A 20557-nucleotide genomic window follows, 5' to 3' on the forward strand; every position below is an offset into this window, starting at 1 on the left:
AGAAGCTGAATCAAGAATTAATAACCTTCCAAAACAGAAATCACCAGTCCCAGAAAGTTTAGTGGTAGATTCTACCAGACATCTAAGAAGAAATTATACCAATTCGCTACAATTTCCCCCAGAAATTGAAGCATGGAGAACACTTTTTATCTCATTTTATAAGGTCAGGATGCCCTAACACCAAAATCAGACAAAGGCATTACAAGAAAATTACAGACCAATATCTATCATGAACATAGATGTAAAAATCATCAAGAAAATATTACCATATCAAATCAAACAATTCGTAAAAAGAATTATACCCCATGAGCAAGTGGGGTTTATTCTGGCATGAAAAGCTAGCTGGTTCAGCATTTAAAATTCAATTATTGTAATCCATCACAGCAACATGCTTAAAAAAATCACATCATCATATCAGTAGATACAGAAAAAGTATTTGGCAATATCTAATACTCAGGGTAAAACTTCTGTAAACTAGAAATACAGGAGAACTTTCTCAAATTCATAAAGAATATCTACAAAAAAAAAAAACTGTAGCTAACATCTTACCTCATAGCAAGAACCTCAAAGCTTTCCCACTAATATCAGAAACAAGACAAGGATATCCCCTCTTGCCACTCCTTTTCAATACTGGAAGTCCTAGTAAAATGATAAAGTAATAAAAGAAATTAAAGGTATACAGATTGGAAATGGAACAATAAAGCAGTCTTTGTTTGCAGATGACAGGATTTTAAGTAGAAAATCTGAAAGAATAGAACAACTCTTGAAACTAATAAGGAATTATAGCAAGGTTGCAGGATACAAGGTTAATATATGAATGTTAATCACTTTCTGTATACCAGCAATGAATAAGTATAAGTTAAAAGTAAAAACAAAACCATTTACCTTAGGACCCCCAAAATAATGAAATATGTAAGGATAGATTGTACACAATATGTAAAAGATCTACATAAAGAAAACTACAAAATTCTCATGAATGAAACAGAAATACAATACTATCAAGATGTCAGTTCTTCCAAACTTGATCTATAGATTCAGTGCAAGCCCAAAGTCCCAGCAAGTTATTTTTGTGAAAATGACAAACTGATTCTAAAATTTACATAGAAAGGCAAAAAGATCCATAATAATCAACACAATATTGAAGAAGAAGAACAATGTTGAAGCACTGACACCACTCAATTTCTTTTTTTTTATTTTTATTTATTTTTTTTGACACCACTCAATTTCAAGACTTACTATAAAGCTATAGTAAATGAGACAATGTGTTATTGGCAAAAGAATAGACAAATAGATCAATAGAACAGAATAGGGAGCCCAGAAATAGACCCATATAAATACAATTAACTGACCTTTGACAAATACAATACAATGGAACAAAGATAATCTTTTCAACAAATGGTGCTAGGACAATAGGACGTCCACAAGCAAAAAGGAAAAAATAAATAAATCAGGACACAGACCTTACACCCTCCACAAAAGCCACCTAAAAATGGATCATGGACCAGGTAAAACACAAAACTACAAATCTCCTAGAAGACAGCCTAGGAGGAAACCTAGATGACTTTTAGTATAGCAATAGCTATATATATATATATATATATATATATATATATATATATATATATATATATATCTCAAAGGCACAATCCATGAAAGAAATAATTGACAAGCTGGACTTCATTAAAATTAAAAGACTTCGCTCTTCAAAAGACACTGTTAAGGGAATGAGAAGCCAAGGACTAGGAATAATATTTGCAAAAGATACATTTGATGAAGGATTGTTATTCGAATTACACAAAGAACTTTTAAAATTCAGCAATAAGAAAACAAATTTAAAAATGGGCCATGTCAGCTGCAGCAACTTCTTACTAGATATGTCTCTGAAGGCAAGGAAAATAATAACAAAAAACAAAAATGAACTATTGGGATCTCATCAAGATAAAAAGCTTCTGCACAGCAAAGGAAACAATCAACAAAACTAAAAGACAACCAACAGAATGGGAAAATATATTTGCAAATGACATATCAGATAAGGGGTTAGTATCCAAAATCTATAAAGAATTTATCAAACTCAGCATTCAAAAAACAAATAATCGACTTAAGAAATGGGCAGAAGACATGAATAAACAATTTTCCAAAGAAGATATTCAAATGGCTAACAGAAACATGAAAAGATGTTCAACATCACTCATCATCAGGGAAATACAAATCAAAACCACAATGCGATACCACCTCACACTTCTCAGAATGGCTAAGATGAATAGGAAACAACAGAAGTTGGAAAGGATGCAGAGAAAGGGGAACATTTTTGCTCTGCTAGTGCAAATGCAAACTAGTACAGCCACTCTGGAAAATGGTATGGAGGTCCCTCAAAAAATAAAAAATAGAGCTACCAAATGGCCCAGCAATTGCACTCCTAGGTATTTATCCAAAGGATACAAAAATGCTGATTCAGAGGGGCACATGCACCCCAAAGTTTATAGCAGTGCTATCAACAATAGCCAAATTATGGAAATAGTCCAAATGTCCATTGACTGATATTCATCAGTCCCCTGATAAAGAAGATGTTGGGTATATATATGGAATACAATGGGATACTATTCAGCGATAGAAAGAAAGAAAGAAAGAAAGAAAGAAAGAAAGAAAGAAAGAAAGAAAAGAAGAGAAATCTTGCCATTTGCAACAATGAGGATGGAACTAGGGTGTATTTTGGTAAGTGAAATAAGTCAGAGAAAGACAAGGGTCATATGATTTCACTCATGTGGAATTTAAGAAAGAAAACATGAACATAGGGAAAGGGAAGGAAAAATTAGATAAAAACAGGGAGGCAAACTATAAGAGACTCTTAAAGGAAGAGAACAAACCGAGGGTTGCTGGAGGGGAGATGGGTAGGGGTGAGCTAAATGGGTGATGGGCATTAAGGAGGGCACTTGTTGGTATGAGCACTGGATGTTATATGTAAGTGATGAATCACTGGTTTCTACCCCTGAAACCAATACTACACTGTATGTTAACTAATTTGAATTTAAATAAATAAATTGAAAATAAATTAAAAATTGGCCAGTTATCATAACAGACACCTCATCAAAGAATGCACACAGATGGCAAATAAGCATATGAAAAGATGCTCCACATCATATGTCATCAATCAAATGCAAAATATGACAATGAGATACCTCTACACACCTATTAGAATGACCAACATTTTGAATATCGACAACACCAAATGCTGAAAAGTATGTGGAACAAAAGCAATTCTTATTCATTACTTGTAGGAATGCAAAACGATATAGCCACTTTGGAAAACTATTTGGCAGTTTCTTATAAAACTCAACATGCTCTTATCATACATTCCAGCAATCACACTTCTTGGTATTTACCCAGAAGAGTTGAAAAATTATATCCACACAAAAACCTACATGTGATATTTAGAACAGCCTTATTCAGAATTGCTCAAACTTGGAAGCTACCAAGATGTCCTTCAGTAGGTAAATATAAAAATAAACTGGTATATCGGGGCGCCTGGGTGGCGCAGTCGGTTAAGCGTCCGACTTCAGCCAGGTCACGATCTTGCGGTCCGTGAGTTCCAGCCCCGCGTCAGGCTCTGGGCTGATGGCTCGGAGCCTGGAGCCTGTTTCCGATTCTGTGTCTCCCTCTCTCTCTGCCCCTCCCCCGTTCATGCTCTGTCTCTCTCTGTCCCAAAAATAAATAAAAAACGTTGAAAAAAAAAAAAAAACTAAAAAAAAAAATAAATAAATAAATAAATAAACTGGTATAGCTAGGCAATGGAATATTCTTCAGCATTGAAATGAGATATCAAGCCCTGAAAATACATGGAAAAACCTTAAATGCACATTGCGCACATTGCTAAGTGAAAGAAGCCAATCTAAAAAAAACTACATACCGGGGCACCTGGGTGGCTCAGTCGATTAAGTTGCCAACTTCGACTCAGGTCATGATCTCATGGTTCATGGGTTCAAGCCCCACATCAGGCTCTGTGCTGATAGCTCAGAGCCTGGAGCTGCTTCAAGTCTGTGTATCCCTCTTCTTCTGATCCTCCCCACTCGTGCTCTGTCTCTCTCTGTCTCTCTCAAAAATGATTAAACATTAAAAAAATGCTACATACTGCATGATTCTAATTATATGACACTGTAGAAAATGCAAAACTATGGTGACAGTAAAAAGATCACTGAAGCCTTGTGCTTAGGGTGGTGGTAGAATGAATAGGTAGAGCACAGATAATTTTTGAGGCAGTGAAAATACTCTGTGTACCATAATGATGGATAAATATTGTTATAGCTTGTCCAAACCTATAGAGTGTATAATGCTGAGAGTGAACCCTAATGAAAACTATGGACTTAAAATGTGTCAATTTTGGTCCATCAGTTATTATAAATGTCCTACTCTTGTGAGGGATATTGATAATGGAGGAAGCTATTCATGTGTAGGAGTAGAAGGTATATGAGAAATCTATATACTTTCCTCTCAATTTTTCTGTAAACCTAAACTTCTCTAAATTAAAAAAAATGTTTTAAATGGCAAATTTTGTTATATATATATTTACTATTATAAAATAGCTAATTACACTCTTCCCGATAATAAAGTCTACAATATAACTACTGTGATAAAGACCTGCACATGGATTTTCATAAAAGCTTTATTCTTAATAGCCAAATACTACATACAACCTAGATATCCTTCACTGGGTCAGTGGTTAAACAAACATACATACCACAGAATCTCACTTAGTGACAAAAACAAACTTAATACATACAGCAACTTGGATGAATCTCAAGGGCATGCTAGATGAAAAAGAGTGAATTCCAAAAGGTATGGTTTCACTTATATAATTTTGCAATGACAAAATTATAGAAATGGAGAACGTATTAGAGATTGCCAGGGTTAGAGACCAAGGTGGATATGGCTATAAAAAGGCAACATGAAAAAATAGGCAACATGAGGTATCCTTATTGTGACAGAACTATATTGTCTGTGGTGGTATACACAAGAATTTATATATGTGATAAAGTTGTATAGCAGTAAATATACATATGTACACAAATGACTACAAGTAAAATCTGTATAAGATAGGTGGATTGTATCAATGTCAATATCCTACTTGTGATATTGTACTATATAATCTTGCAAACTGTTACCATTGGGGGAAATAGTAAAGTGTACAAGAGATCTTTGTATATTTTTTACACTACATGTGAATATACAATTACCTCAATAAAAATTACTACTACAAAAAATTCTGACTAATATTTTTCCCCAAGAATAATACCCTCTTTCATCTTTAGCATCATAATAGTTTATTTATTGGCTGCTAATGAGGTTTGCACAAGGCCTCAGATAATGAATAGCTGAGGCGCCTATGTAGCTCAGTCAAGCATTCAACTTCAGGTCAGGTCATGATCTCACAGTCTGTGGGTTTGAGCCCCGTGTTGGGATCTGTGCTGACAGCTCAGAGTCTGGAGCCTGCTTTGGATTCTGTGTCTCCCTCTCTCTCTGCCCCTCCCCCGCTCACGCTCTGTCTCCCTCTCAAAAATAAATAAACATTAAAAATTTTTTTTAATGATAATTAATAGCTCTAGACCACTGGCTCAAACTAAGCTGAAGCAGATGCTTAGTTTTGATGCTTCTGATCTTCATTGATCACACTGGGATACTCTTACACTTCCTTAAGAAGTCATCTGGCATCCTATGAATTCCTCAGTGGTGTCAATGTGTTAGCAGGCTTCACGATCACTTCATAAGTGTGGTAGACATGGCTGAGGAAGGGATTGGGTAAATACCAGCTTGAAAGAAATAGTTTAAAGAGTTGGACTGTTTTCCCTGAAATAAGGTGACATAAAGGATAGGACACCTGAGTTCAGATCCCTAAAGGGCTATTTGGGGGCAAAGGAAATGATCATGTTCTCTGAGGTTTTAAGGGTGAGCAAAGATAGGCTCAACTGTCAACCTCAGGGGTTGCAGATGCAAATATAAATTTAGCAGAAAGAAAAACTAACTGAGCTGCCAAGTAATTAGATTTGCAGTTTCTGGATGTAGAGAGTGTCCTGTTATTGGAAACATTTAATCAGAAGTAATTGAACATCTCTCAGAAATGTGGAAATTCCCTTTCAATGTGTAGATTCTAACATCAAAGTAATCATGTGAAACTAGGTTGCTAGTGTTTTATCTCAACATAGCTCTGGTCCCCTCACTGACTTTTCATTTTTTCTAATTGAAACTCTCTCTTCCTTGGTCATTGGAAGGGAAATAGAAGGACTCTGAGGTCTGGGGATCCAGGTTCTGGGTAGACTGGAATATCTTTGCAGAAAAATTCAAGTTATTTTGTTTGTGGGGGCATGTAAGGAGACAGAACCCCACAGTAACCCCCTGAACTCCCCTTGGGAGATCGACATGAATGCAGGATAACCATAGGCAGATTTTAGTTCTGGCATTTTTGCATTTATGTGAGGTATGATTATTTCCATGTCTGATTTTCCTAATAGGATGTGAGCTTTTTCAGGGACAACATGTCTTACTTTTCCGTGTGTTCTTCCTGCATCTAGAACATTACACATAGTGGCGACTTGCTAGTTTCTCCATAGTTTCTTGGCATGATCAGATTGTGGTGTAGTTTGTATACCAAACGCTAGGCTGGCATTTTTTCCCAGAGGGAAGAGGGAGCTGGCTCCCAGATTCTTTTTGAGTGACACCTAAAATAGATAATGTGACTATTTCTAAAAGTATCTCCCTAGCACTGCCTTCATTTAAAGGCAACCAGGGAGATAAAATGATACTTTTTTATTTTGTTAATGTTTATTCATTTTTGAAAGAGAGAGACAGAGCACAAGCAGGGGTGGGGCGGAGAGAGAGGGGGACACAGAATCTGAAGCAGGCTCCAGGCTCTGAACTGTCAGCACAGAGCCCAATGCGGAGCTTGAACTCATGAACCACGAGATCATGACCTAGCCAAAGCTCAACCAACTGAGCCACCCAGGTGCCCCGAGATAAAATGATACTCTTAAGAGCTGAGCTTTTGACAAAGTTTCCAGTGTTGAACATATCTGATGCCTTAGGTGTGAGAAGAGTTGTGGGCATTTTCTTTAGACAGAGCTGGGATTACTGGATTGGGGAGGCCTTTATAAATGAGCAAGTTTTTCTGAAACTTATTAAACTTTACTGCTTTACTGATACATGTTCCAGTATGGAGGTCTCTGCTTCCAACTGTCTTCCTCACTCTTGGGAGTGAGGGCAGGGTGGGGTGAGGGGAGAGCAATATGTTGCTGAACCTTCAAAAATGGAAAAAGGAAATGCAGAGAGGCTAAGTTAGGAAGAGAAAGGAAAGAGTCCTTGGCCTATAGGGAGATGTGCTAGATGAGCCTGGCCTTCTCAGGCTCCTTGGTGGTTAGGTGAGAACATTCACAGTGCAGGGACCTGGTTGTGTTGCCTGTTTCAATGGTGGGGAGGGGTAAGCGGGGACATGCTAGAAGCCTGAGCCCTGGCCTCACCAAGCACCTGTCTATCTGTGAGTCAGACCTTCCAGGACTTCCCCACAGATGGCACCCCTCCTCTTGCTTGGATTGCTCCCAGAAAGGGTAAAATAAAACAGCCCTTGGAAGGGGGGTGGAGGTGGAGGGTAGCCTAAAATTAGCCCATGGCCCTGATGCCTAGCCTTTAGGCAGTGTTGTTAAAAGTAGAAACCAAGGGACTTTGCCTGCTTAGGCCCCGGGGCAAATAGGGGCTCCCTGCAGAGGGGCCACCAGGGCCCTTTTCTTCACAAGAGGGGCAGCAGTGGCAGCGACCCTTGGCAGCGTGGCCTCAGGCAGAAGCCCAGTGAGTATCTGGAGCCTAGAACCCAATTATGCAGCCAGGGAGGAACGAACACTTAGGATTGCAGGCCCATGGACCTGTAACCACCACCCTTCATAGGGTTTTCCCACTGGATCTGGTTTCTGGGGGTGCTTGGGAGGTTAGTAGGGAAATCTGCCCACAGAGGGAAGGAGGGTTATGATGATGGCTTCCTGCTGTTTGTGCCCCAGGAAAGTATGTGTACCTAGGCTCTGGGGTCCAAATGGACCCACTTCTTGAGGGAAATTGCAGCTATACAAAACAGAGAAGATAATGATTTGTCTTTGTGTCCCTGTGTGTTGTCTTTGTTGGGGGGTGCATCTGGGTGGGCTCAAGGGCAGAAAGGCAGAGCTCCTCAGGTTGTGGGGAAGAAGATGAAGCTTAAAAATAGTCTAGTAATGCCTAGAGGACTGTTCTAGGGCCCACCAAAACCAGCCACTCCCCTGTAGGAGTTCTTAACTTGTATTCATAGACCCACAAAAGAGCCTTAGAATTCAAAGGGTCATAAAACATGGATGGAACAAAGAATTACCTTTTTTCACCCCTAATCTCTAACTGAAATTTACCATTTTTTTTCAAGGATGAATGCAGACAGCAAATGTCAGTAGTACTACCAGTTACTATAATTTGGTCACAAGAAAAAAAACCCAGACATTTCATATCATATTACAGTTGTGGAAGAGATCTAAAATGTCATTTATGTTCATCATCACTTAGAAATTATTAATAGATATTTGTATTTAATGGGTTAATAAAGAACATTTATTACTATATCAAGCAGTTTTAAAAAATAGCTGTACTTCAATATAATTGGTTTCCTTTAATCTTATGTACTTTATTTTATGTATTAAAAACCATTCTGAGAGGGGACAAGAGACTTAACCAGAATGCCATAGGGGTCAATGTCACAAAAAAGGTTTAAAACCCCTGCAAATTGGGGATCAGGAAAGGGATTCTTGCATAGAATGGTCATGTAATGACTCTTAGCTTAATAAACCACAGCAAGGTGACGTTAGACAATAGATTAATTAGATTTTCTTATCCTAATAAGGCACAATTCACCAAATCCCTAAGCCAGCTGGGGTCCATGACTTGATCTCTCTATGGAGGCTCATTAGATGGGCCCTGCTATAGGCTCCTGGTATGACCTTGATGAGAGCCTCAGCATTTCCCTCTATACTCCTTTCCCTCTTCATCTCCCTGGAACCAGTCTCCCCTTCCCCTACCAAAGGGTAAATGAATCCCTATTTGCTATCAAAAGAAATGATCCGTAAAAGAAACCTTCCATTAGTGAAGTCCCTGGAACTCAGCATGACCCTCAAAGCTGAGGATTTGGGGAGCTGCAATGTGACTGCTTAAGGCAAGGGAAAGGGGCACGTGTTTGCTTTTCAAGTTGCAATAGAAAGAACAGGACGGGCAATAGGGAAACACGGATTCTATTTCTGACTCTGCTGTTACCTTGATGTAAGGCACATGACAAATCCCTTGCCCTCTCAGACCTCAGTGTTTTCATCCACAAAATGGGGATGATATTACCTACTCCACTATGTGAAATTGCTTTGAAAAGCCCAAGATTATAGGTGTGTTCTGGGTTCCTGCTAATGAGACAATGGGTAATAACAGCCATATGACCTTAGAAAAGATGTCCTGCTCTCCTTTGAGCCTTGGGTTTTCTACCTCTAAACTAAGGGAATTAAATTAAATGATTTATTTGGTGCATTCCAGATCTGAGGTTATAGGACTTTAAATAAGGAGCAATAGTAGAAATTGGAGACCTAGGTAATAATAATCACTTGGTACTACAGTTGCTGAGTTACTGACTACTACATTCAGGTGCTATCCTAAACAATTAACTCATTTACTTATTAATTTAAATATTAACTCATGTAATCCTAACAATAACCCTCTGAAGCAGGTACTACTATCATCCTCTCTTTACAGATAAAGAAATAGGCACAGAGAGTATTCTGCAGTGATCTGCTCTAGGTCACACAGCTACTAAGTGGTGGAGCTTGAATTGAAGCAGAATTCCAGACCATGTTTTACCTCTACTTTACATGGTCTCTCATTCTGCAGTGAGTGCAAAACAGACCCATTTAAAAGAGTTACGATACAGTGTCCTGACTGCTATAGTTATATAAGAGCACAAATTCTGGAGAAACTAACCCATCAGAAGGAACTACATGTGACAGAAAGAAGCATGACGTTTACAGAGAGACACCATTTCTCTTCCCTTATTGCTGGGTCTTGGGGTATAAGTAGAGGAGTAGCAGGAAATGAGCCTGGAGATGTTGGCCAAAATTTGCTCATAAAGAATCTGTGAGCCAGTCCAAAGTATCTGGGCTATACTCTGAAAGAAAGGGGAGCCATTAAGGGATTTAAAACGGGATTGGCACAGACCAGATTTGTATTTTTAAACAATTGCTTTATAATGTGAAGAAAAAGGGGAAACTAGCTAGGAAACTATTACAACAGTTGACACAAAAAAAATGATTTACCTAGCTTATGTAAAGCACTGGCAATGGGGACAAGTCAGAGGGAGGTGGCCTGTAGAGGCCTCTAGGAAGTAAAATCCATAGGACTTGATGAGCAATTGGATGAAAGTGGGACAAAGAGATAAGCGGACTGAGATGAGTCTTGGGTTTTTGGTTTGGTTTACCAGGTGGATAGTGAGAAACAGATATGGATTAACTTTGCTGATGGTAGTGATGGTAGTGGTAGTGTGATACTGCTGACTTTGAAGGACCTGAAGAAATTCAGTGAATATATACTTTTTTTGCTGAAAAGAGAGCTAGCTAGGGGGCTTGGAGTGATAAACTTGAAAGCATCAGAATTACAGTGAGAGCTGCATCTCTGGGAATGGAAAGAAGATCAAGGAGAGAACAAAGGGGAGCATAACTATTTCAGGGTAGAACATAAGGGAGAAAAATCAGGAGAGGGTGATGGTCAGGAAGCCAATGGAGGAGTATGTAGGAGAAAGTGGCCAGTGGGGACAGGTGTACCAGAAAGGTCACAGAAGGAAAGATAAGAGAAGGAGCCAACAAATTTAACCACAAGGGTGACTGTTTAAAGAACTATTTTATTGTGTGGTTGAAGAAGGGTGGAGCCAGATTGCAGGAATTGAAGAAATGAATGAGAGAGAAGTAGATGGTAGAAAGCTCTTTGGTATATTTGGTGAAAAAGAGAGAGATGAAGATAAAGCTAGCTAGAGTAAGACAAAGAACCATAGAAGTGTTTTGTTTCCTAAGATGGTTGAGGGGAAGGAGCCAGTCAGGAGGTTGAAGGGGCAGAGAGAGGAAGTTCCTTTAAGACCTACTATATTGCAGCTCCATGAGGCAGGGATTATCATTTCTGTCTTATAGATGAGGAAACTTAGTCCCAAAGAAGAGAAGAGACTTGCCCATGTCTTCTCAGCTAGTAACTTGGGGTGCTGAGTTGCAAACTTAGGTTTACCTGATTTCTAAAATCCTCTACTTATTGCACACCTCAAAGGAATAAAAAGACCATATATGGAGTTGATGTTAGTGGGTGAGGAGGGGCCTAAAGCTGAGAGAGACCCCACCCACCCACCTCACAATTTTTTTTTCTATGAGGTAGGTACCTGAGGTCCCAGGCTCACAAAGAGGGATGGAGGTATACAGTGAATAAAAGGAGGTGTATGGCCCTTAGACCATGGCTGCAGGGTATGGGAGAGAAGGAAGACTTGAGCTCTGAAAACCTACCAGCTTACCCTGATGACATTACAAACTAAGGTGGGTGACTTTGGCTTTTGAGCACTAGGAACAAGACAGGTAAGGTCAAAGGGTTAAGTCAGTCACTGGGCCATGGGTAATTTTATAAGGCCTGGGGATAATGGTGAGAGAAGGGTTGAGGGTTGAGACATGGCTCTAAATTGGGTGTGGCAGAGAGGATGGGAAAAGGTTTGACCTAAAGGGATGGGAGTCCATAAGTTCCAAGGAGGTGCTTGGAATCAAAGTGATTTCTGTATTGAAGTAGTCCTGGAGGATAAACCAGTTGTCCACCAAAGAGGACGATTTGCCCTGGAAATGACTATTTTCTGCCATCTCTTTGACTTCATTTTACTTGAAGTCTATTCTTTGTAATGACATCTATTTATTTAATTAGTAAATTTCATTCAACATCTATTTCCTGTGTAACTCTGTTGCCTGAAGCATGGGACCTAAGTCTGAGTGGAGGTCACATATGAAGGACTATGAGGAGGTTGAATTTCATCTAAAAGGCTGACAGGTGGAATTGAGTGCCTGCCCCATCAAACTGATGTCAGAATGCTCAGGGATGACAACTTGACACCACACACATACACAAAAAAAAACATTCTGTTGGCCTAGCAACTGCCAGACTAGAGTCATTTCATTAGTCCACACTTTCTGAACTAAGGAAGGTGCCTCTACCAAGTCACCAGTAATGATGTAGACCCTACTGGGAATGGAGGGATACAGATGGATACAGCGTTCCTTACCCTGGAGTTTACATACTGAAGCATAGATACGTGCAAATGTAGTGTGAAAGTTCATAGATAAAGTCTAGTGTGATCCTTTGGAATCCCTGAGCATGGGGAGGAGGAGATTAGGGAAGGCTTCCCAGAAGTAGGAGTTTGAATGTCAAGTAGAACAGCATATGCAAAGGCACCAAGCTGTGAAATGGCCTTATGTGTTTGGGAAGCCATCTCTGAGCCCTAACGTAAGATGAAGTAGGAATTAAAAGCAGGAGGCACATGAGTGAAGAGCCTGATGGTGAAGGGTGGAGGGGGTAAGGTTTGGCATCCAGGCTTTTTGGTGTGGGCCCTCATTCTCTCTCCAATATTTGTCACCCACAGATCTGGCATATCCTTGTGCTCATAATGAGAATAGTTCTGCTGCAATCAATCAAGATGAACCTCATGGACATCACCAAGATTTTCTCCCTCCTGCAGCACGACAAGGAGGAGGAGGACACCGACACAGGGGAGAAGCAGGCTCTCAATCAAGCAGTGTATGACAACGACTCCTATACCTTGCACCAGCTTTTGTGCCAGGAGCGTTACAAACGTTTCATCAACAGTAGAAGTGGCTGGGGTGTTCCTGGGACACCCTTGCGCTTGGCTGCTTCTTATGGCCACCTCAGTTGTTTGCAGGTCCTCCTGGCACATGGTGCTGATGTTGACAGCTTGGATGTCAAGGCACAGACACCACTTTTTACTGCTGTCAGTCATGGCCATCTGGACTGTGTGCGTGTGCTTTTGGAAGCTGGTGCCTGTCCTGGTGGTAGTATCTACAACAACTGTTCTCCCGTGCTCACAGCTGCCCGTGATGGTGCTGCTGCCATCCTTCAGGAACTCTTAGGCCATGGTGCAGAGGCCAATGTCAAGGCTAAACTACCAGTCTGGGCATCAAACATAGCTTCATGTTCTGGCCCCCTCTATTTGGCTGCAGTCTATGGGCATCTTGACTGTTTCCGCCTGCTTTTGCTCCATGGGGCAGACCCCAACTACAACTGTACTGACCAGCACCTATTGGCTCGTGTCCCACAGCCCCGCACCCTCCTTGAAATCTGCCTCCACCATAATTGTGAGCCAGAGTACATCCAGCTACTAATTGATTTCGGTGCTAACATCTACCTTCCATCTCTCTCCCTGGACGTGAACTTGCAAGATAATAAAGGCACTGCATTGCTGCTACAGGCCCGAGGTAAGTGTCAAGCAACTTAGCTCTATAGACCTTCTGGCTTGGAGGTCCAAGGGTCACAAATCACTCCCCAAGCTAATCCTTGTGGGATGAATTGGAGAAAATACCATCTTCTCCCTCTCCTGAGACCCCAGTGGAGAAGTTATAGATTTCTTATTAGAGAAAGGATCACTAAGATAAGGTGGAGGATATCACTAGTAGAATTTCTAGTTTTGGCCCTGCCAATGACTGTTTTGTGGCCTTGAGCATGCCTTCTGTAGACTTCAGTGTGTTCCTATTGGCACCATGCATTGAGGACAGGGCGGGGTGAGGGGATTTCTTAGAAGGAAGAAAGCAATTAGGGCTGCAGGATCCAGGGCAGGGTGGATGCAGTCTTGGGTGGGACAATTACTCTGAGAAATGCTTCTTATGACCTATTTCTCCTTGCTGTAGCCACTCCACGGTCACTACTGTCACAGGCCCGTTTAGTTATCCGCAGAGCCCTGCACCAGGCCAGCCAGCCACAAGCCATTGACCAGCTGGATCTTCCCCCTGTGTTGATTAGCTACCTCAAACACCAACTGTAATCTTGCAGCCTTAACAGAAACCCACAATACCTACAAAAACCACCTGGAGACCCAGGTAGCTGAAGGGCTCCACCCATTCACCTGGAGCTACTCCATATCCTCCACAATAAGATACTCATCAAAATAAATCCTGGTGGCTGCTCTCCTGTATTATCCTCCACAATAAAATCCTCATCAAAATAAATCCTGGTGGATGTTATGTCTGCTATATGTGTGTGTGGGGGGGGTGGGAGTTTACTGGGGGAAGGGGTCTGGTTGGCCAAAGGGAAGGATAGTAATTATCTGGCATTTGACAGGCATAGGAGTCCTGACAACTGACAGCGGGGAAAAATAATCCAATGGCTCACACCTCCTCCAAGATCTCAAAGAAAATTTAGAGCTGTGTTGTCCTTAGAAGCAAGGTCAAAGAATTCAAGTGGTTGATTGGAATAGTAGCATCAGTTTGCTCAGCCTTGTACCTCCCTTCACTTTCCTGTTTTCTATAAGGCACCCGCTCTGGGGCTGTAACCCAATCTCCTATTACTCTGAGTCAAGTAACTAAGGATCTTCCCATTAATTCACCTTGAATCATAGACTGCATTCCCACTAGTCCAGTTTATAGTCAAGATCTAATTGGGAAATCAAACTACCAAATATTTATGGCATAGAATTTAATGCAGAAAAAAATTGGTTATATAGATGATAGGTTGAGATGCCAAGAAGGACGGGAAGGTAACCTAGAGATTAGTGACAGCAGGATACCAACACCACCCCTAGGCTGGAGGAGTGAGGGAGGAGGTATGTCCAAAGTTCAGGGACAAGGGTCACTTGATGGAAGTGGAATCACAGGCTTGTCCAGGGGTGCTAAAAGGGAGGCACTGTTCAAACGACAAGAAAAGAAGAAATTTCCTTTCCTTTTCCTTATTGGTGCCCTTCAGTCTGCCTCCAATATCTCTCTCATTGAGAGAAATTAGAAGTCAACTAATATCAGATCCTGGGAAACAGGGGCCAGACCTCCTGCTGCATAGGGCAGAGCAGGGAAAGGTGCATAATGGAGGGGCAGTGGGAGAAAGTGGTGTTATCTAATCCAGGAGCTAGTATCACACAACAGAATTGGAAGTATATTCACATTGGGAGCCATAAAAGAGACACAGCAGAGACACCACTGGAAGCACAAAAGGCAGAGGCTAAGTACCATGGTTTCTCTATTTTTTCTAATCTTTCACCAGTGCTTCCCATTGGTTGAATCCAGCCAGATGATTAATGAGGGAGCCTGGGAAATGCATCCTACACCCTCTATGATATGGAGAAGGGCAGGGTAAGGAGGCAAACATGCCCTGGACCAGCACAGATAACCACCCAAATTCAGATCTAGGCAACTTTATTTTGCTAAAATCTTCTACAGTACCTTCTTGTGTTTCTCCTGCACAACTGTGAGTGGGGATGTGGACAAATAGTGAGAGAGACACAAGTTGAAGGAGTGGAGGAGGAGAGCTCAGATAATCTTTAGATATTTAGAGCTTTTCCTGTGAGCTGCCTTGGCAGTTCCTCTATATCATGATCTCCTATTATGAGGAAAAGGGGAAAGGGAATAAGGCCTTGAGCTGTCTTGCCTCTCTCCTCCTTACCTCCTCACTCTCCCTAGCTCCTAGTGCCTGAGAGACTTTAGGAAGCCAAGAAAATTGATCATCTATCTCCATGATCCTGCCCTACTCAGCTTCCAGACTTTCGTTCTTGTTTTGGAGAACAATGCAACTGTTTATCTCCAAGAAGCAAGAGAACTGAAGGATTTGGCTACAAGCACAGACAGGGCTTCAGGGCAGTTGGCCCTAGCTCTCTTGTACCTTTATTTCAATCTAGGCTCCTGAGGAATGAGTTGTCCAGGACCCCATGCCTGGCTCTGTCCCCTATCCCCTTAAAGCCCTTGGGGATTAGGAGTCACCTTCAGCAGCTCTATCTGATATAGGCCCCCTCGGAAAGTACACCCTTCAAATGGGGCCTAGCCAGGGTGGCCTTTCCTGTGCCATCTAGAACACAGATTCTCTGACCCATGAAAGCATGTAGATACTCTGGGCATTTCGAAGGAATTGCATTTAATAAGGATGTAAGAACATAGCAAATTCTAGGCAGAAAGGAAGGGCTGGAACTCTCAGCCTCATTTCTCAGATGAGCAGACTGAGAACCTGACAAAGTTCAATTCCCATGTTATTGGTGGCCCAGCTCTCCAGAATACCTCTAGCTGTTATTTTTCAGCTTCCTGTGTTGCTGGTAAGCAGAGACAATTCAAGAGCTGGTGCCTTAGTTTCTTCCCCTCCTTGGGCCTAACCATTCCCATTTGGATAATAGGCTAGGGGTTGGAATGGGTCATCTCAAATTCTGATGATGAATCTTCTGAGGCAACTTTCCCTAGGAGCCCTGAGAAAGAGGAGGAGGCAGAGGTGATGTCTCTGTTCCTGGAGTGAAATATCCCCCTTGGCCTTTAGTTTCTTGTTGGCATTGGTCCCATACGATAACCCAGTCTCCCCACCACCACCATACTCCCACTTCCCCTGACAACAACCATCAGTTTCCAGGAAGCCATATCTTAATCCTTTCAAGTGAACCAGGCCACTTCCCTCACTCCTTCTCTCCCTCTCTCCCTGTCTCCTGACCTCCCTTTCTTTCCTTCCTTCCTTCCTTCCTTCCTTCCTTCCTTCCTTCCCTCTTTTCCTCCCTTCTGGGCATTGCCATGAACCTGGGGTTGGCTCAGCTCTGCTCTTGTCACTGATCAGTTTGTGTTCTCTCCTACAATGAGAAAATTTTTTTGCTTTATTCATAAAGGTGGCCCTCAAAGACTGGATCCAAAGTGCAAAGTGGCCCACTGGACTTCAGACACCAGAGAGATTCCCTTCAACTTCTAACTTGAGGGGAATTCTGATGGAAGAGGTTGTACTTGATCTTGGGCCTTGAATAGTGGAAAGGGTTTTAATCAGTAGAGAGGGAAAAAAGAGGAAGGAATTCAGTGACCAAAGATCTAGAAGCAGGAAAAAGGCCAGTTTGGGTAAGCAGTTTAGTTTGTTTTGAGTTCAATGTATTTGAACCAGAGATAGGCTGGGGACTAGACTGGAAAGGGCCCTGAATGCTCTGGTCTCTTAGACTTAAAGATTTCAATTCTTAGAATGGGGTATGCACAGTCATAGGAATGATTTGTTGAATATATGGAGAACGTGTTCCCTGATTTCCCAGGGAAAATCTGGCGTCATTATATTTTAGTTATTTTTATTTTTATTTATTTTTTTTCATGTTTATTTATTTTTGAGAGAAACGGAGACAGAGTGCAAGCCGGGGAGGTACAGAGAGAGAGAAGGAGACACAGAATCCAAAACAGGCTTCAGGCTCTGAGCTGTCAGCACAGACCCCAACACGGGGCTCAAACTCACAAACTGTGAGATCATGACCTGAGCTGAAGTTAGATGCTTAACTGAGTGAGCCACCCAGGCACCCCTGGCATCATTATATTTTTAAATTGAGATATAATTGACACATGACATTTTATTAGTTTCAGGTATACAATATTGCTTGAATATTTGTATATACTTTGAAATGGTCACAATATCTAGTTAACATCCATCACCACATAGTGACAAAATCTTTTCTTGTGATAATAACTTTTAAAATCTACTCTCTTAGCAACTTTCAAATATTCAATACAGTATTATTAACTATAGTCACCATGCTGTACATTATATCCCCAATGAATTATTTATTTTATAATTGGAAGTTTGTACCTTTTGATCCCTTCACCCATTTCAATCACCCTCTACTTCCCACCTCTGGAAACCACTAATCTGTCTTCTGTACATATGAGCTCATTTAAAAATTTTTAGATTCTACATATAAGGGAGATCATTTGGTATTTGTCTTTTTGTGTCTGACTTATTTTACTTAGCATAATGCCTTCAAGGTCTATCCATGTTGCTGCAAATAGCAAGATATCATTTTTTATAGCTGAATTCAGCTATATGTGTATGTATATGTATACATTTTCTTTAGTCATCCATCAATGGACATTTAGGTTGCTTCCATGATGTGACTATTGTAAATAATGCTGTACTAAACATAGGGGTGCATAGATCTTTTCAAGTTTGTATTTTCTTTTTCTTTGGATAAATACACAAAATTGCAATTTCTGGATCATGTGGTAGTTGTATTTTTAATTTTTTGAGGGAACTACATACTATTTTCCATAGTGGCTGTAGCAATTTACATTACCACCAACAGTGCACAACAAGTTCCCTTTTCCCTACATTTTTACCAACACTTTTATTTCTCGCCTTTTTGATAATAGCCATTGTAACCAGGTGTGAAGTGATATCTCATTTTGGTTTTGATTTTCATTTCCCTGATGATTTGTGATGTTGAGAATTTTTTCATGTACCTGTTGGCCATCTGTATGTTTTCTTTGAAAAAAATGTCTATTCAGAACTTCTGCCTATTTTTTTAGTCATATTGTTTTCGTTTTTGCTACTGAGTTGTATGAGTTCTTTATATATTTTGGATATTAACCCCTTATCAGTTATATGACATTTTCTCCCATTCAGTAGGTTGACTTCATTTTGTTGATGAAATGTTCACTTTGTTAATTTCCTTTGCTGTGCAGAGCTTTTTAGTTTGATGCAGCCCCACTTATTTTTTGTTTTTGTTGACTTTGCTTTTGGTGTCAAATCCAAAAGAGTCATTACCAAGACTTATGTCAGGGAGCTTACTGCCTATGTTTTTCTTCTAGGATTTTTATGGTTTCAGGTCTTACATTCAAGTCTTTAATCCATATTGCATTAAATTTTGTGTATAGTGTAAGATAGTAGTGTAGTTTTATGCTTTTCTATGTGGCTGTCCAGTTTTCCCAACACAATTTATTAAAGAAACTGTCCTGGGGTGTCTGGATGGCTCAGTCAGTTGAGCATCTTACTTTGACTTAGGTCATGATCCCACAATTTCTGGGCTCGAACCCTGCATCGGGCTCTGTGCTGATAGTTCAGAGCCTGGAGCCTGCTTCAGATTATGTGTCTCCCTCTCTCTCTGCCATTCCCTCGTTTGTGCTCTGTCTCTCTCTTTCTCCAAAATAATAAATAAACATTAATTCTAAAAAAAGGAAAAAAAAAGAAACTGTCCTTTACCCATTGTGTACCTTGGCTTTTTTGTTATAAATTAATTGACCTAGATAATTCCTAGATTTATTCTGGCAGCATTAATTTCACCATCCTCCTGCAAGCCCAGAGCATTTGACTGCTTATAAATTATTTGTGCACTCATCACTTCATTTACTTCTAGAATAGTTTCTGAACTACCCAGGGAAATCCTTCTCTTCCACAGTCAAACAATCTGCTTCATCCTGGCACTTTTTAATCTCTATCCATCTATAGTCACAGAAAACTTAGCTTCCAGACACTAGTCTACTTGATAGCTCTTACTTTGCCAGTCTCCTCACAGCACAGGCTACCTCCTCCCAATAGAAAAGCAGAGGCTGGGGTAATGGCAGGATCTGATTCAGTGGCAAGTTCACCTGCAGTTCCTCTTTGACTTGTACAACACCATAAAACCTCCATTTTACCCCCACTCCTTTGGTCTCACCTGGAAATGCAGGTCCCCCTTTCCAGCCAGAACTACCTGCTTTTCCAGAAGTGACATTCTTGGAATCCTATGGTTTGACACCCATAGTCTCTCCCACTCTTTCACTCAATAAAGATTTATTGAGACCTAATAGGTACCAGGCTCTGAGTTTCAGGTACCACATGATCTCCTATTTTCTCTCCATTTGTCCCCCTCCCCTGTATACATGTCCTTCCCTGTCCATCTTTGATCCTGTGTTCTTTCAATCACTTCAGTCTCTCACCCAAGTACCAAACAAACTGGATGAAGCCATTGTCCTCTCCTAAGCCTGGACTGATGAACACCACAGAAGAAATTAAAATAAGTAATCATCATAGAAATCTAAAAAGTTAATATACATTGAATAGTTACTATGTGCCAGGCAATATGCTCATAATCACTAAGCATGGATTAACTCATTTAATTCAATTACCTTATTTTACTCATTTCCAATTTATAGATGAAGAAACTGAAGCACAGTAAGATTAAGTAACTTGCTCAAGATCACAAAATAGGAAGCAGAATCTCATGAAAATGAGATCACCATACATTCCTGGATGACAGCCCAGCTATGTCTTTATCAACTTGCCCATTCTCTACTGTAACTATTTCAAAAAAAAATTAATGTTTATTTTTGAGAGAGAGACAGACAAAGCATAAGCTGGGGAGGGGCAGAGAGAGAGGGAGACACAGAATTCAAAGCAGGTTCCACGCTTCAAGCTCTCAACACGGAACCCAATGCAGGGCTCAAACTCACAAACTGCAAGATCATGACCTGAGCCGAAATCAGACACTCAACCAACTGAGCCACCAAGGTTCCCCATCTTCTGTAACTATTTCAAACCTTGTCCAATGTTA

The 20557-nt window shown here is 40.7% G+C and overlaps 1 protein-coding gene across 5 annotated transcripts in view; it reads left to right on the plus strand.

Moving 5' to 3' along the window:
- Positions 1-14291, plus strand: part of ASB12 (ankyrin repeat and SOCS box containing 12) — a 107500-nt gene extending 93209 nt beyond the window's left edge. For 3 of the 5 annotated variants that reach the window (XM_019436693.2, XM_019436694.2, XM_019436691.2), the window contains 2 exons: positions 12680-13529; positions 13959-14291. In XM_019436693.2, the coding sequence (XP_019292238.1) occupies positions 12704-13529; positions 13959-14092 (960 nt within the window). In that variant the 5' untranslated portion in view covers positions 12680-12703 and the 3' untranslated portion in view covers positions 14093-14291. Of the gene's footprint in view, positions 1-7673; positions 7828-11435; positions 11595-12679; positions 13530-13958 lie in introns of those variants that run through there. The other 2 variants (XM_019436692.2, XM_019436695.2) reach the window with 2 other exon arrangements.
- Positions 14292-20557: the final 6266 nt, after the last annotated feature.

The sequence above is a fragment of the Panthera pardus genome, unplaced genomic scaffold, assembly GCF_024362965.1.
Source record: "Panthera pardus isolate Hobbes unplaced genomic scaffold, ASM2436296v1 HiC_scaffold_27, whole genome shotgun sequence".
Classification (NCBI taxonomy): domain Eukaryota; kingdom Metazoa; phylum Chordata; class Mammalia; order Carnivora; family Felidae; genus Panthera; species Panthera pardus.